The 15,361-nt window shown below is 39.9% G+C and overlaps 1 protein-coding gene across 5 annotated transcripts; it reads left to right on the top strand.

Moving 5' to 3' along the window:
• The first annotated feature begins 3,914 nt into the window (after positions 1–3,914).
• Positions 3,915–14,549, top strand: LOC133928427 (pentatricopeptide repeat-containing protein At4g35850, mitochondrial-like). Of its 5 annotated transcripts, none has more exons than XM_062374756.1 (14): positions 3,915–4,097; positions 4,190–4,331; positions 5,091–5,253; positions 5,350–5,415; positions 5,551–5,648; positions 6,271–6,388; positions 6,461–6,673; positions 6,854–6,939; positions 7,263–7,353; positions 7,728–7,793; positions 7,880–7,957; positions 8,103–8,204; positions 8,530–8,624; positions 11,304–11,488. In XM_062374756.1, exons 1-14 carry the CDS (start codon positions 4,061–4,063, stop codon positions 11,317–11,319), a joined length of 1,371 nt encoding a protein of 456 aa, XP_062230740.1. In that variant the 5' UTR covers positions 3,915–4,060; the 3' UTR covers positions 11,320–11,488. The 5 variants fall into 5 exon arrangements, with proteins under 5 accessions (XP_062230740.1, XP_062230741.1, XP_062230737.1 ...); XM_062374757.1 differs by having other exon boundaries at positions 3,916–4,097; positions 4,190–4,335; XM_062374753.1 differs by lacking the exons at positions 3,915–4,097; positions 4,190–4,331; positions 5,091–5,253; ... (8 more) ...; positions 8,103–8,204; positions 8,530–8,624 and adding exons at positions 10,137–10,457; positions 12,741–13,045; positions 13,134–14,549 and having other exon boundaries at positions 11,304–11,919.
• Positions 14,550–15,361: the final 812 nt, after the last annotated feature.

Below are 15,361 nucleotides of genomic sequence, written 5' to 3'. Positions count from 1 at the left end.
CTCGTCCTCTCCTACTACAAAGCTAGTACAATGCATGCTAAGTTCACTGTCTCTCACTCTTTTCTTTTGTTCCGTTTTACGTCCCTAAGAGATAAGTGCAATTGCATCCCACTTTTCTTTGACTATTACTGTCAGGTCAAGTCTCAAACATACATGATCGAACTCACACACTTTTTGTATACCCATCTCTTAATCTCATTAGTGAACGTGTTTGGAGACGCCATTTATTTGAATAATAAACGAATAAACAAACTGATTTTAGAGTCAAACAAATCCATAACTAATTTTGAAGTCAAACAAATCCATAAAAGTGACTAACTAAACTAGAGAAATACGTAAATAATATCAGCATAAGCATGTTATGAATCATTTGATAGCATGAAAAATTACAGTTATAATTCTGACTATGTAGCTCGTAACATATTTTAAGAGAGATGGTTCATAATATACATCAAGAAATACATACATATCATGAAAAAAAAATCAAATTGTGTAGTCAAATTTGAGCCAAGTTGCTCATCCTTATGTCTTTTTTTAATCCATGTTGACTGCATCATCTCTAAGAATGAGCAACTTAGCTCACATTTGACTACACAATTTGATTTTTTGCTTCATAATATTTGTCTTTCTTGATGTATGTTATGAACGGTCTCTCTTGAAGTATGTTTTAAGCTATCTAGTCAGAATTATAATTCTAAATTTTCATATTGTTACACAACATGCTTACATGCTACTACATAATATGCTTATGTTGATACTGTTTATGTATTTTTCTAGTTTTAGTTATTGATAGTTACTCTTATGGATTTGTTTTACTTTAAAATTAGTTATATATTTGTTTGACTATCGTTTGTTTACTATTTAAATAGATGGCATCTCAGAACATGTTCACTAATAAGTTGGAGAGATGTGTATACAAAAAGTGTGTGATCTCGATCATGTCTATGGAGTTTCGATGTGACATTGATGGAGTGGGATACAATTACACCTATCCTCGAAGGATGTAAAAAGTAACAGAAGAAAAGAGTGAGACATTGAACTCAACACATACAGTAGTAGAAGACGGGTGCGTCGTATGTGTATTGATATTTGTTCATGTCTTACGTCCTGTGTTTAATTCTCAGTATTTAGTCACAATACCGAAAATTAAAGAGTTTATCAATATTAGATTGTGTATGACTATCGATAGAAGATATTTAAGAGAGAAGAGCCTGAGAGATTACCTACAAGAGTTGCAATAAGCTGCCTTGATGATCTACTTTAGGTGTCGAAAGTATCTCTTTGGCACTACTATGGCCACCGTCATGACCCATCGGCTATTACTGATGGATTCTCTGCACCGTTTAGAAGGGTTGTCATGCCATGTCTTTAGAATTAGACTAGAATTATTGGGGAGACCTCACATCCCGGTTGAGATCACACCGATTTAGTTCTATAGAATCCTCTTGGGTTTGCAATAAGGCTTTTCGAGATCAACATCTTATGTGAAAGTGGAAGCATGAGTGCATCTTTGTTAAATGAGGAGGTTAAAGTTGTTCGAGTCTTGTATGGAGGAGATGACCACTTTTCTTTGTTTATTCCCACTTTTAACATAATGCAAACCTTAACCGAGTGAGGACTCATTCATTGGTCAATCTTGTCGGCGTAAATTGTTAATAAATTTCCTTCTCTATTCCTGAAATTAGCAGACAATTGGATATGACCCCTCTCCAATTCCACGGCTCAATCCTCCGAATCGGCCTGATTTCCCCACTCGAATCTTCCATGACTGTCACACGTGCTCCGCTATTGCCTCATCCCCTAGTGCACCCCCTCCTCTGGTCGTCGCTGCCCGTGGTCGAACACCATCTCCCCCGACCTCCCACTCTCGATGCCCTTAGAGCAGATCCCACGTCATCACTGGCCCATTGTCCACCACCGCCACAGCCACAGATTAATTGTTTCCTCTTGTGCTTCATCGATTTGGTTTCGGCCTGTGCTCCATCCACAATGTAGAGTAGTACAACTACCAATATTGCATGGCTGTCAACCTTCTTCGTTCACCATAGCTTGGCTAACAGAACTGCAATACTTCCATGTTGCAAGACGTTTTTCTTCTCTACCATTCTAATATCCATGCATATGTTACTTAAGCGAGTTACATGGGTGAAGTTTTATTTCTTTGCTTCACAATGTTGTGCTACAAGTGATAGATCTTTTTCCCTCTTTCAGATTGAACAGATAAACCTCAACTTGACGTCAGGCTTTGTACAAATACCAACACAAACTGTAGGATCGATTACACGTGCACATAATCTAAGTCACTTTGCTTTTGCCAATTTCATACTAAAACTATTTTTTCAGCATACATGACCTCACACAAACGAAGTTGTAACACCAACGTAAAGGGGTGTCCTTACTAAAATTACAACTTCACACACATTGGTAATAGTTCAAGAAGTAGTTTTAATTTCTGAAGGTATATACTGATTCAAAAGGGGTTCTACGTAGCAATTGGTTATCTCTGGTTTTTGGTTCTTCATGTGTCTTTTTTATGTTTGAGATCAGCAGCACCTTTGTATATTGCGTCTGCTTTTATCTTATTGTATCTGATAATTACAACTGTATGATGGCGTGGTAGCAGGGCATGTATGAATCTATTCCCTTTTCCGTTTTGGTGCCAGACCTGGCCTTTCCCAGCTATATGGTCGCCAATTTACATGTAGCTATTCTGTAGATTATTCTGATGCAAGTACATTAAGAAAACATATGTGACCATTGCTGTATAATCACTGGGTCTGATGCAAGCATGAATAATGTATCCGTCAATGTAAAACTCATTATCTGGAAGTGATGAGAGCATATTAGCATATTGACTAGGAACTAAGTCTGGTTTGGGACTTAACTTTAGTGTTTGCAACTACAGTATTTTTTTTGTTACAAAGGCTTGAGTGTGTTCTGTTTATTACACAAGACATTAGTGGGGGAAGGTTTATGAGCTCCTCACATCATACCATTCCCTTTGGTAGCATTTCTTTCAGGTTTCTACTAAGGCTGTTGAGCATGTGCAAGTCCCCACTCCACCTAATAAAATATTTGAGACCGATACCCGACTTGGTCAGTAAAGATGTTTTGAAAGTCTACAATATTCTTACTATTGATGAGCGTAAATTCAAATCTCTTATAGCCTTTTCAATGGACAAAAGAAATAATTAGCTACCCATACAAATCTTAAAGAAGTATGGTTGGTTACTCATGATTAGCCACTTTTGTTGTGACGTGTAGTGTATGTCATGTATGGACTCGTTGTGATGTATTCGAATATTTTTAATATATGCGTGTCGTGACATGTAGTTTAAAAAAAATGCCCTTATAGCAAATTAGAACTGGAATGCTTGCATCTATTTAAAAACATGCTTGTTTAGGTTCTTGGCTTCTTCCAGAAGCTGAAACAAACACACCGTTTTTTGAAACGGCTTCTCGTAAGCCGGTCACCGCAAAAGCCATATTTATATTGGAAGCGAGAAGCTCAGTCCGGTGGCTTCTCTGACTTTTGCGAGTGGCCGAAACGATAGGACCGTTGAACTTCGGTGATATTTACCCACAAATGTCAATTGATAAAAAATTTGAACCGATGTTGTCCATCGCCCCCGCAACCAAAACACGACCTCTGGGGGACACAAGTATGAACCTACTTCAAACTCATAACATCATACCAACATTTTTATATTTTTTAAATAATTCCTCACTTTTTTAAGACCTATTTGGAGCTAATCATTTCTATAGATAGAAGATCTTTAGCTTAGCCATCTTATTTTTATTTTAAACTAAAAATAAATAACTAAATTATTTTATTTTATTCTACAAACTCTAAGCTAGAGCTCTTCCAGCAAATAGCAAATGGAATCCAACCACAGCGCTACTGGACGCTATAGCGTCGACTGTAAAATTCAGATCTCCATCTGTGCCTCCAACCTAGGATCTGACGGTCCCTGCACGAAGGGAGGCGCAGCCTTAAACCATCCGTTCTTTCGTCTGCCTCCACGCCACGGCAGCGCCACCACCCCTCACCACCGTCGCAATGGGCCTCCTCCTCAAGAACTCCCTCCTGCTCCAGGGTCTCTCTCCTCCCCCTCCCCTTTCCTTCAGGGATCTCTTCGTAGCCGGATGCCCAAGATCGTGAGATTGACCTCTGGGTTTGGCGGTGCAGGGCGGTTGCGCCATGCGGCGGCGTCGTCGTTCACGGCGTGGCGTGGCGCGGCGACTTCGACGGAGGAGTACAACCGCCGGAACTACGCCGAAAACGCATCCGAGTACAACAGCGTCATCGGGTCCCTCGTCGCCCAGCGCAGGCAAGTATGTGTTTGTATTTCAGTTCCTTGCGCACCAACTGTTCGACGCATTGCCGAGCAGCGACATTTTTGTTGAGATAGTTTAGTTTAGTTGCTGTTGTTGCGTCCATGATGTACTGTGGATGCGAACAAGTGTTTGCTGTTCTAATTGTGGGCTGCTGCGACCTTGCCTGTTGTTGGCTAGATGCCATGTGAAAATTGCACATGGTGTTCTGCAGTTCTAGACCAGTGTACTACTACACCGTTGCACCGTGCGAGTGAACCTGGACAGCTAGATTGCCACAATTACCCAAAATGGCTTTTGAACCATATGAGTTCGGGGGTTAGCACTTAGTACACACGTTTGCATTGTCCAGTTATCAGAAAACAAGGACCTGCTTGTCTAATATCTCATATTTCTTGATGTAGTTGTGCAGCTGCTCTATTACATCGATGTCATGTCTCATCTGAGTTACACATAGATGTGCTTGCCTGTTTGGCCAGCCTCCAGTATTTCTCCATATTGTTTCCCTGATATTGTTTCACTTTTAGTTTGTGGCCTAAGCTATTGGTTCGTCTGTCTGCCATTTTCTTAAAATTGTGCCCATATAACTTTCGTTAGCAACTACTATGTCCTATGTTACTGTCATTTTCCTTCATGGCTATACCTATCTTGAATTTCTATTTTGAGTAGAATGACTGTTCCCAGGTCAGAAACCTCTATTTACTAAGACATGTATTCATTTTAAGTCTAAACATTTGCATTTGCATTGTTTGTAGGCCCTACCTTCTGCGTGATGCTTATGATGACATGATACTTGACGGTGTGCAGCCCGTGCGCGACACATTCCACACACTCATAGTTGGTACCATGAAAGGCAGCCGGCTACAAGACGCGTTTTACTTCCGTGATCAGATGAAACAAATGGGCTTGCAGCCTGATGTTGGACCACTGTCTTTGTTGAATTCATTTCATCTCTCACTGCATTTCCTTTTTCCTTTTGTGGAATTATTAGGCTGATGTCTTACTGTTTTCCAGGTTAACCTGTACAACTTCTTGATCTCCACTTGTGGAAAATGCAAGAATTCAGATGCAGCCATCATGGTTGGTTTTTTTTATGTACCTGGACACTGATGGAGTTTCTGGCATTATGTTACCGTTCCTTGCTTTGGAGTGTTTTTCTTTTGTTATTAATTTATTATGCTCACTGATGCTCCCTTCTTGCTACCTGTAACAAAGCTTTTAGAAGAAATGAAGGCACATGGCGTTAAGTTGAAAGGAGAAACCTACATTTGTCTATTGAATGCACTTGCAGCAACAGGTCGTACTGATCAAGTGTAAGACATCCTTCTTTATAACATTTATTTGCTCAAACAATAGAAGAATGCAACAATTGGGATTGAAATATGACATCACTTGCCATTCCACTTATGGTGGTTGACCACTCTTAGCATAATGACATGGAGTATTACCAAATACGAACTAGCAACAGATAAGCCAAGGCATAACAGACATTACTTGTTGTTTGTGCATTTTGTTTGGTAAAGGTTCATCCAAACTACTAATTTCTGTAGGTTGAATATACATAGAGTTACACGATTTCTTTGAGGATAAAAAGGTAAAACATCATATAGTTAGCTATCAGTTGAGAATATAAGATATGCAAGTACTAATCTCACACATTTGAAGGCTTATTAAGATACATGTAACTTGCTGGTACTTTCATGCTGATACATCCAAGTTGGAGTCTTTAGAGTCTAGCGTGCATGGTTGCCGGGTAGGATTGTCAGCTGTCTTATTGTGGAGCCCATTAGTGTCTATGTTGTCTGTTTAACATGTGGGCAGTTTTGCGATTGGTAAATGTTTTTTAAAAAAAAGTTTAACCTCAGCTGTCAACACCTTCCAATTTACCCATTTACTTGCTTGCCAAAATAATTGTAACGATAATTTGTTTAATAGTTATGCCATAGTTAGTGATATGAGTGCTGCTGGTCTTGGATTAAACAAGTTTTGTTATGCTGGACTGATAACTGCATTCAAGAACAAGACACCAACCACCGAGGAGACTATGGCAAAGGTATGTTATGCATGTGTAAGGATGTATTTAACCTAATCTTAATGTTTTGTAACTAATTTCTCTTTCGAGCAGATTCTTGACTTTGTCGAGCAGTCAAAAGGTTGGCAATATATTGAAAGAGTATCGAAGGACAGTGCAGAGAATATAATGATGAATGTGTCAGAGGAAGAGCTATATAACCTACCAACAGCGGAATATGTAAATAGACGAGGAGGATTTGTCTTTAAACAGTTTACAGTTTATCATGTTGCTATCCATGCTTGTGCAGAATTGCAGAGCAAAGAGGTGTGCTATTTTGCCGTTGCATTATCTTTTTCAGTAATAAATATTTGGTTACTGCATGTTGGACTTGACAATTCACATGACCATAACTTTGTTATTTTTTATACTCCTAGTATATTCAAAGTCGACAAAGGTGGTGAGGTTAGCTTCTTCTGAAATTTCATTTACTTCAAAATCCTGCAGACACTTGAAGCACTTCTTGACATGTTCAATAAAGATAATAGAGATGGATCTACCTATGATGCCTTCATTGTGATGCAAGCTATGAGGTAATATATAATGTCGATGTTTACTCTTTTCCTGAAGCATGCTGAACAGTATGATCTGGTAAGTGCCTTGCATGGTTATTGGGAACTTTATTGACTATTTAATATGTACATGCTTGGTTTAGAAGTATGCCCCAGTAAGATCTCATTATTCTGGATAAATGATAATGAAAGAACCATTATATTGGAAGATATGAGCTGATGTAGCTAAGTGTCTACTTTTGACATGTATATCCTCGTTCTGTATTCCCTGTGTCTGTCCTTTTGTCTTATCTCGCTTTCTCACTTCTGATTCTTGTTAATTTGATGTCCTTCAATTGAAAAAGGTGCTATCTACGATGTGGAGATATTGATTCTGCTGTTAAGATGTTTGAAGAGTACTCAAGCTCAAGATCCCCGCCTGCAGAGTTGTATGTGGTGAGTTAAACCAGAGTGACAACAAATTTGTTCGTTAAGGAATACAAAAAATTAGCTAGACTTGTCCACTGTTAAAAAGTATGAAAATTTGTTAAGTTGCTTTTATCCCTAGTAAATGAAAAGAATGAATTAACAAGCAAAACTATATCTGCCAGATGAAAGGAAGCCAGTTGCACAAAACTGGGGATGCAAGAAATATAATGTTTCTTACTGAATAGTATTAAATAACTTTTTTGTGGTGGAGCTGATTAGCTACTTGGAGTTATTATAAAAATAATCCCCTTTTGTCAATTGGAAATCTATCAATCTTTCTTTTTTGGCAGCCTGTGCTCCTGCATATGCTTGTCTGAACTCTATGCATCAATGACATGCAGACACTTGCTGAGGGAGCTATGATTGGGCATACTCCAAGAGGAATGCAACTTGCTCAAGAAACCATAGTAATTTTTTTCTTCCGTGGTTTCAGTTTTGTTGTATAGTTTGACTGGCTTCGAAATTTTGAAATTTGACATGAACAATATTTCAGGAGAAAATGATTTCAAGAAATTTCTTCTTGAACCCCAGGATGGGAACTGATCTCCTACTTGCAGCTGCTGGTGAAAGGGTAACGCCACCAACTACTGCCCTTTGACTACCAAAACATTAATTCATTAATTATTTGAATACTAGTGTCAGCATTTTGAAATAAACACAAATTGCTTCACCGAAATGATCGAATGACTTAATTTAGATTTTGTAAATTTATTCAGGATGGTGGATATACAATAGCGAATTATGTCTGGGATCTCCTGCAAAGCCGTAATATCACTCCATCACTTCCTGCTGTTGAAGCATACCACAAGGGTCTGAAGGTGAGCTTCAGTATTTCAATCCTGTGATTGAGTACACTTTCTTCACCTTGGAGGCATCTTTGAATACTTTCTAACATTAGAGTGAGTCTGAAACTGTTTGAACTTTGAAGCCGTAATATATCAGTCTTTGCTGTACACTTTCATATACAGGTCTGAAACTGTTTAAACTTTGAAATCATTGTAATTAATAGTTTGTTGTTGCTTGTTAGCATCACAGTGCGTTGGCATAAAGGCTCAAAAATAAACTTGACCAATGTGGGGATTTTGATGTCTTATTGTTTGTGATTCTAATTCTGTTTCGTGGTCTGTTGTTTTTCTAATTCAGGAACGGGAAATTCCTTCTGATGATCCACGGCTTCTCAATGTTACCCGTGTTTTGGACAACCTGAGCCTCCGATCTGGACCAAGAAGAAATACTCGGTAACACATAAATGGCACTCTTGTCCCTGAGTCCATGCAAGTTGGAATTTGTCCTAGTAAGGTTTGTGGGTGCAAAAATAGGTTTACTCTCCAGAAAACCAAAGAGCTATATTAGGACGACGCAAAGCAAGATAAAACCATCAAGCATGACTACTTATGGTCAGGGCTAGATGGGAACGGCAGATGTGAAAGTGAACGTCCTGGAATTTAAATCTATCGGTTTCGGGATTTGTTGGGACATTTTCACCTGCTAAGCCTCAGCTCTAATTCTGCCCTTGTTGCCTACTGTTGTCAGAAGATCATTTACCGAAGTTAATGATTTAGAGAGTGTGTACTGACTGATTGTCTCGCTATTTGATGGATGTTTATTCAGATCTCTTCTGTGACTGAGTTAGGATTTCTGTTTTTCTGGGAGGCTTGGCGTGGCCGAGTTAAGCTGCAGGCTTTGCGTTTGACACTTCGGCTATATGTACTTCTATACGTACCTTTGCCTTAAAAAGAGTAACTTTACTTTCTGAAACATGAATGCAATTTTTATAAGGAAAAGCAAGACTTGTTTACGGTTCAGGATATAAGTTTACTGCTTAAAATCATTCAGTAACAGCTCCTCTGACAATAATTGGATGAAGGCTCGACTACGAGTCCTTGGACCCTCCGATGCAGCATGTTTCGAGCTTGTTTGGTTCATGTAAATTTTGTAGGAACTTTACACGAAATAATTTAATTGTGGCAAGATAGAAGATTTCTTGTGAACTTCAAATGATGCCTTTAATTTATTAGTGGATTGCATGCTGCGCCATTAAAATCTATACTCTACATCACATTCGAACTATCTTTATGTACATCTTACACACGATCAAATAGTTTACAATCAAAGTTGTCACATCTCTTTTCTCTTCTAATAGATGATCAGCATTAAAAAGTATTAATATACCATTATTTTTTTCATCTATATCGATGCATTTTCAACTTTTTATTTTTCAATTATTTTTTCTATTTTTTGCGCCTATCATAATATTATTGATTTTAACGTATATAAAACACTTGCGTGGTTGCTAATAGATAAAAGCAGCACTATAAGATTATTTTCAACCATATTCTCTTCGTTTCGTTCCCTTCTCGATTCTATTTTTCGGTCTTATTCATTTTATTTTCTCTCATCTTCAACAGCTTCCATTCGAGAAAAATCATGAAGAAAAAAGAGAGAATTTTGTCCGAGATGAAATAATTTTGAGAATCTCTTCGTAACAAAACCGTTGAAACGCTGAAAGAAAAAAAAAATCCATTCGCAACATAAATCTATGCCGGACTTAGTCTAAGGTTGTTGCGGCCAGTAGTAACGCCCTCCCAAACAACCAAATCGTCAAACCACGCGCACAACCGTAGACCGCACCCCACGCATCGGGGCCGTCCGACTAGCGACCGACGCCTCCGATCTCCCCGGGCCCGTGACGGCAACGGGCTTGGCCCTGGCACCGTTTCGCCCCACGCACGAGTCGCATTACCCTCCCCCTGCCCCCCGTTTGCTTCGCCTCGCCCGCCGCCCGCACTTGACTTGACTCGCGCTCCTCCTCGTCGGGGAGAGCGGGCGAGCTCGGGTCGCGTAGCCGGACAGAGGCCGCCGCCGCCGCCCGCTACCAGAAACTCCTTCTCCCCTCGTCCTCGCCGCGCTCCTCCTGCTCGTCGTCCAGCCGCGTCGCGCGTTGGGGATCTCGCGGCTCGTTCCTCAGCCCCCCCCCCCACCCCCCGCGCGCCTGGCCCGGGGCCCAAACCCTAGCCGCCGCCATCGGAGGGAGCTGGGGCTTGAGGAGGAGGGACCGGACGGCGTAGAAGGTGTTAAGCTCGCGCCCCGTGCTATTGCTCTGCTGCTCGTTGGCTGTAGCGTCTCGCGAGGTTTGGCTGCAGCGTCTCGCGAGGTTTGGCTGCTGTTGTGTGCTGGGCTGTAGTCGCGGGGAGAGGGAAACGCTGTCCATAGTGGATATTGCGTGTGAGGGAGCTTCTGGATGATGCGATTGGGAGCGCGATTGATTCCTCGTTTGATCCTACGGATTACTGGAAAGGGAGCTTAGATGTTGCTTTGTGTTGTTGTAGTGTTGTTATAGATAGATTTAGGTACAAGAATGAGAGAGAGCACTGTGGAAGGGTAGCTTTTACATGCCATTGGGAGCTCGACTGGTTGTTTGAGACTAGTATGGATATCAAAGGGGATACCTTGAGCACCGGCTACTGCTGGCCCGACCCTGGGGTACTCCACTAGCACCGACATATCTTTTAGGGGTTATATGTGTCGTCTCTGTTACCCTTGTCCTTGAGCATGCTCTTATTTTTTTGTCTTGCGTACGCCACTGCTTTTAGGCACAATACATGAAATCGGATGCTTTTTGTTGTTGCACTATTGTATGTTACCTTTTTCTTTTGTCTGTTAATACAGATAGCGTAATAGATAAATCAGCACTGAGCAGCTGACCTCGTGTGTTCTGATTTCCATCTTGGGTGAAACAATGGCTTCCGAATTAATTAAGGATAGATTGTCCGTTACTACTTTCCTTGCCATATGTGTTCATACTCGTGCGTTATTGATACTTCCCAACTTCATTTTCTTGGATTTGTTTTTGTTCGATTGGTTTTGTTCCTCCTTCATTAATTATGTTCCATGTACCGTTGAATTAAAAAATCCAGGATGCCGTTTTGCTGACTGAAAGTACTATATATGGATTCACGATGACCCAGTAATAAAGAGGACAATCATTTGACAAGCAGCTGTCCGAAGAGGGTTTGGGAGTTCTTACTTAGTAGAAAATTGCTCATGCTAGTCGATAAAGGGAAGACAGAGATCCTGCTTGCTTCACTGAAGTGAAGACATGCCCAAAACAACTCCTGTTAAAGCAAGCAAGAACATTGAATTGCAGAAACAATCTGCACCCAACTTAACCATAACAAATGGGAACAATAGTACGAAGGAAGTGATCAAGGTAGAGTATCCTATCAATGATGTGAAATGCATTAGCACTTGGGTCTGCAAAAATTTGGCCTGTAAAGCTGTTATACCATCAGAAGATTCCTTCTGCAAGAGGTGCTCATGTTTTATTTGCCACAAGTTTGATGACAATAAGGATCCTAGTCTATGGTTGGTTTGTGCATCTGAAAATGATGGCAGAAATTGTTGTGGATCTTCTTGCCATATTGAGTGTGTTCTCCAACACAAGAGGGTAGGATGCTTTGATCTAGAGCAAATTATACATCTAGATGGGAGTTATTCTTGTGCTGCATGTGGAAAGGTTTCTGGAATACTAGGGTAAGTACAGCTTCTAATTAACTCTCCGAGTCTCATTATTTCCGTTGTTATTTTGCTTTGTTTCTTCTCCCAGTTCTATTATGACATTCTTTTGTGGAACCTAGAACCATAATGGACTTACTTTAGAATAAATATATGTATCATTCTTGTTATATTATTAAATTCTATGACATGTCACACAAATGCAGTTCCTCGATTCTTTCCATTATATGACACATCACACAATGTAGATCTGTGATGCTGTCTCACAGAAAGTGATTGACTCTTCCTTTCTATCAGTAATGAAATTAATGTACATAGTCAGATACCATTTTAGAACCGTGGTTATTTTTCATTTTCTTTGACAGATATCTCATTGCTAGTAGATAAATAATGTCTTCAATTAGATCTTATGTATCATTATTTTTTAGTGAACATGCAACATTCAAGTCAACCAGGTTACTTGGACGCTCAATTCATCTTTGCTTTGGACATACTGGTCCTTCTGGGCTAGTCCTCCAATGTATATGGCATCACATTTTCTAGAAGCAATGGTCTCTTGTTGGTAAAAGCTCTACACTATTCATCCTAGATCAATAAACCTGAAAGGCTGAAATTGTATTAAAAAAACAATTCAATTTAGAGCATGAAGTAGTTTGATTGACCCAAAGCGGGTACTGTGTAATTAACAGTTTTGTTTCGTTGAAATTAAGTGTCCCCTGTTAATCCCTGGTATCAACTTGCATATAGATACAGTATTTACTTGGGGCATTATTGGAACACCTGCTGTTTCTTGTGATCCTTGGTAGACTTGTGTAATTAACATGTGTTAAACTTTGTAGCAGTTATTGGAAAAGGCAATTAGTAATCGGAAAAGATGCTCGCCGAGTAGATATTCTTTGCCACCGCATTTATTTGAGCTATAGGCTACTGGAGGGAACTAGCCGTTTTAAAGAATTGCATGAAATTATCAAAGATGCAAAAGCAAAATTGGAAAGTGAGGTTGGCCCACTTGATGGAATGTCAGCAAAGATGGCACATGGTATCGTAAGCAGGTCGTCTGCTGGTATTGCTGTGCAGAAACTATGCTCTATAGCAATTCAAAGAGCTGACGAGTGGTTGAGTTCTCCCGACCTGCATCTTCAAGGTAATGACCCTCCTTACATAAAATATTGATATCATAATTTTGGTGTAATTCTGCAAAAGAGACTTATGCTGCACTTCTTTCATTGCAGATTCATTACCTGCTGCCTGTAGATTTAGATTTGTAGACATAACATCTTCTTCGATTGTTGTCATTTTAAAAGAAACCTCGTCATCTGACACTATTAAAGGTTATAAGCTATGGTACTGGAAGAGCATAGAGCAGCCAAGCGTGGAAGATCCTGTAGTTCTGCCCAAAGATGAAAGAAAAATACTAGTTTTTAACCTTTCCCCATGCACAGAATATTCTTTCAGAGTTATATCATTCACAAATGCTGGGATCCTTGGCCATTCTGAATCTAGATGTCGTACTGGGACCAAGGAGGTATTTGTCAAGCGGGCCACACAGAATGCAGTGGGAGGAGGTGTACAGACACAAAGAAGAGACAGGAGCCAGTCGTTTAAGTCAACTGGATTCAATATCCGAAACATTTGGAAGACCTTTCAGGAAGCTTGGGATGAAGAAGGCTGTTTTGAAGGGTTTTGTGAAGATTTACATGAAGGTTCATGTAGCAGAAGTACCACAGACGCAGAGCAGCTAGAGAACAGTGAACAAGACCAGTTATCAGGTGCCTGTCGCAAACTTCGTTTCAACACATCTTCTGTTCCGGACCTAAACATTGAGGTACCCATGCCCATGGACTACACCACGGAGAAGGATTATGATTCAAAGATGGGACTTGTAAGATCAAATTACAGTGGTGGCTCTGAAACCTGCGCAGGTTGCCAGAGTGCAGAACCGCCTGCTGTTGAATCTTGGCCAGTAGGCAAGATAAAGAGCACTCACGTTGATAGATGTGAGCAGAATGGTGCTTCTGCTATTTGCTGTGAAAAACAGCTTTCCGGAACAACGAGGCAGTTGGATGAGGATTATGAGCATTGTGTAAAGGTAATAAGGCAGTTGGAGTGCAATGGGCACATTGAGAATGATTTCAGGAAGAAGTTCTTGACTTGGTATAGTCTAAGGTCAGCAGGCCAGGAGCGTAGGGCTGTGTCCACATTCGTCAAAACACTATTCGAAGAGCCAAGCAGCCTTGCTGAGCAACTTGTTGATTCGTTCGGGGAAATCGTTAACTGCAAGAAGCCAAGAATTGGATTCTGCAACAAGCTATGGCATTAGGACGAAGGATGAGAGTTCAACATATCGCTAACTCGCTGATTATCCGTATTTTTTTCATATCAGTGCACTAAAATCTAATTTATTCGTCCAATTTGATAGTAACGGAAAGGGGCATCAGTGAAAATGGAAAATTATTTTAGGCAGCAAATAGGTTGCACTGAAATAATTCTTTTTCCACCAGGAAGAGTTGAAAGTTATTTTTCTTACTGGATTTCTAACTGTTGAGTCCTGGAATGATCGTAGAATGTTAGCTTCTGCTTCTGTTGTGGTTCCATGGATAATTTTTTTTGGCAATAGATCATTGGCCAGTCTGGCATATATTCTTGTAGATGGCATTTTTATAAAATATTTAATTTACTTGCACTAAGATAGTTAATTTGTTTGCAGTCACAAACTCAATGGAATTTGCTAGCTCACACGTCGAACAGCAGTATGACAATAGTTAGGGTCGAGCTAGAATTGCACGATAGGGGGACCAGCAAAGATAAATTTGAATCGGTTTCAAAAACTATTAAATTTATCCTTGTAAAAATATATAATTTTCTCTTAATATTAGCTTATTTATTTTTCGTTTAGAAGAACAAAATATAGGTCTTTGCTATGGATTTATGTTCCATAGTCAGTTCAAAATATTTTTTTTCTTATTCAAACACAAATTGAATCACACCATAATTCCTTATTAAGATGCAAGCGATGGAGGACTCATCGACATTGCCGAGATTGCTTCAGTTGTTACCAATCGTACATCTAGGTCAGCACTAGAATCGGTTTAAACAATCCCTTGTCACTTTGATGGAAACTAGATCAACACATGTAGTCCGAATTGATCTTGTAACAGATTCGCAACCGAACAAATACATTTATTTTTTAAGTTATGCTTCTCCACCTATCCGTCGCCAAGCATCCTCGCAATCAACTTTCCATTGCTTCTTCAACCTATTTAACTCGTGTTAGGTCATCTCTAGCAGCTATCTTAAATTTTCATCCTCAAAAATACTATTACAGCATCCTCTATCACTATTACAGCATCCCTTATTTTTTTCATCTCCAGCAGCTACTCCATTTCCTATCTTCTACTCCTCTTTTTCTCTCTCTGCGCCCGCTGTCAGTCTCTGTGAACAGTGTTGCTACAGTACCCCT

Source organism: Phragmites australis, chromosome 9 (genome assembly GCF_958298935.1).
Source record: "Phragmites australis chromosome 9, lpPhrAust1.1, whole genome shotgun sequence".
Classification (NCBI taxonomy): Eukaryota; Viridiplantae; Streptophyta; class Magnoliopsida; order Poales; family Poaceae; genus Phragmites; species Phragmites australis.
The sequence above is the reverse complement of the archived record's forward strand: the minus strand, read 5'-3'. Positions and strand labels throughout refer to the sequence as shown.

Excerpts from the sequence above, each read along its gene's own strand:
- LOC133928427 (XM_062374753.1), top strand. The coding sequence starts at position 11,486 with ATGCCCAAAACAACTCCTGTTAAAGCAAGCAAGAACATTGAATTGCAG. Across the intron at positions 11,920-12,740 it reads AAGGTTTCTGGAATACTAGG|CAGTTATTGGAAAAGGCAAT; the intron begins GTAAGTACAGCT and ends TAAACTTTGTAG. Across the intron at positions 13,046-13,133 it reads TCCCGACCTGCATCTTCAAG|ATTCATTACCTGCTGCCTGT; the intron begins GTAATGACCCTC and ends CTTTCATTGCAG.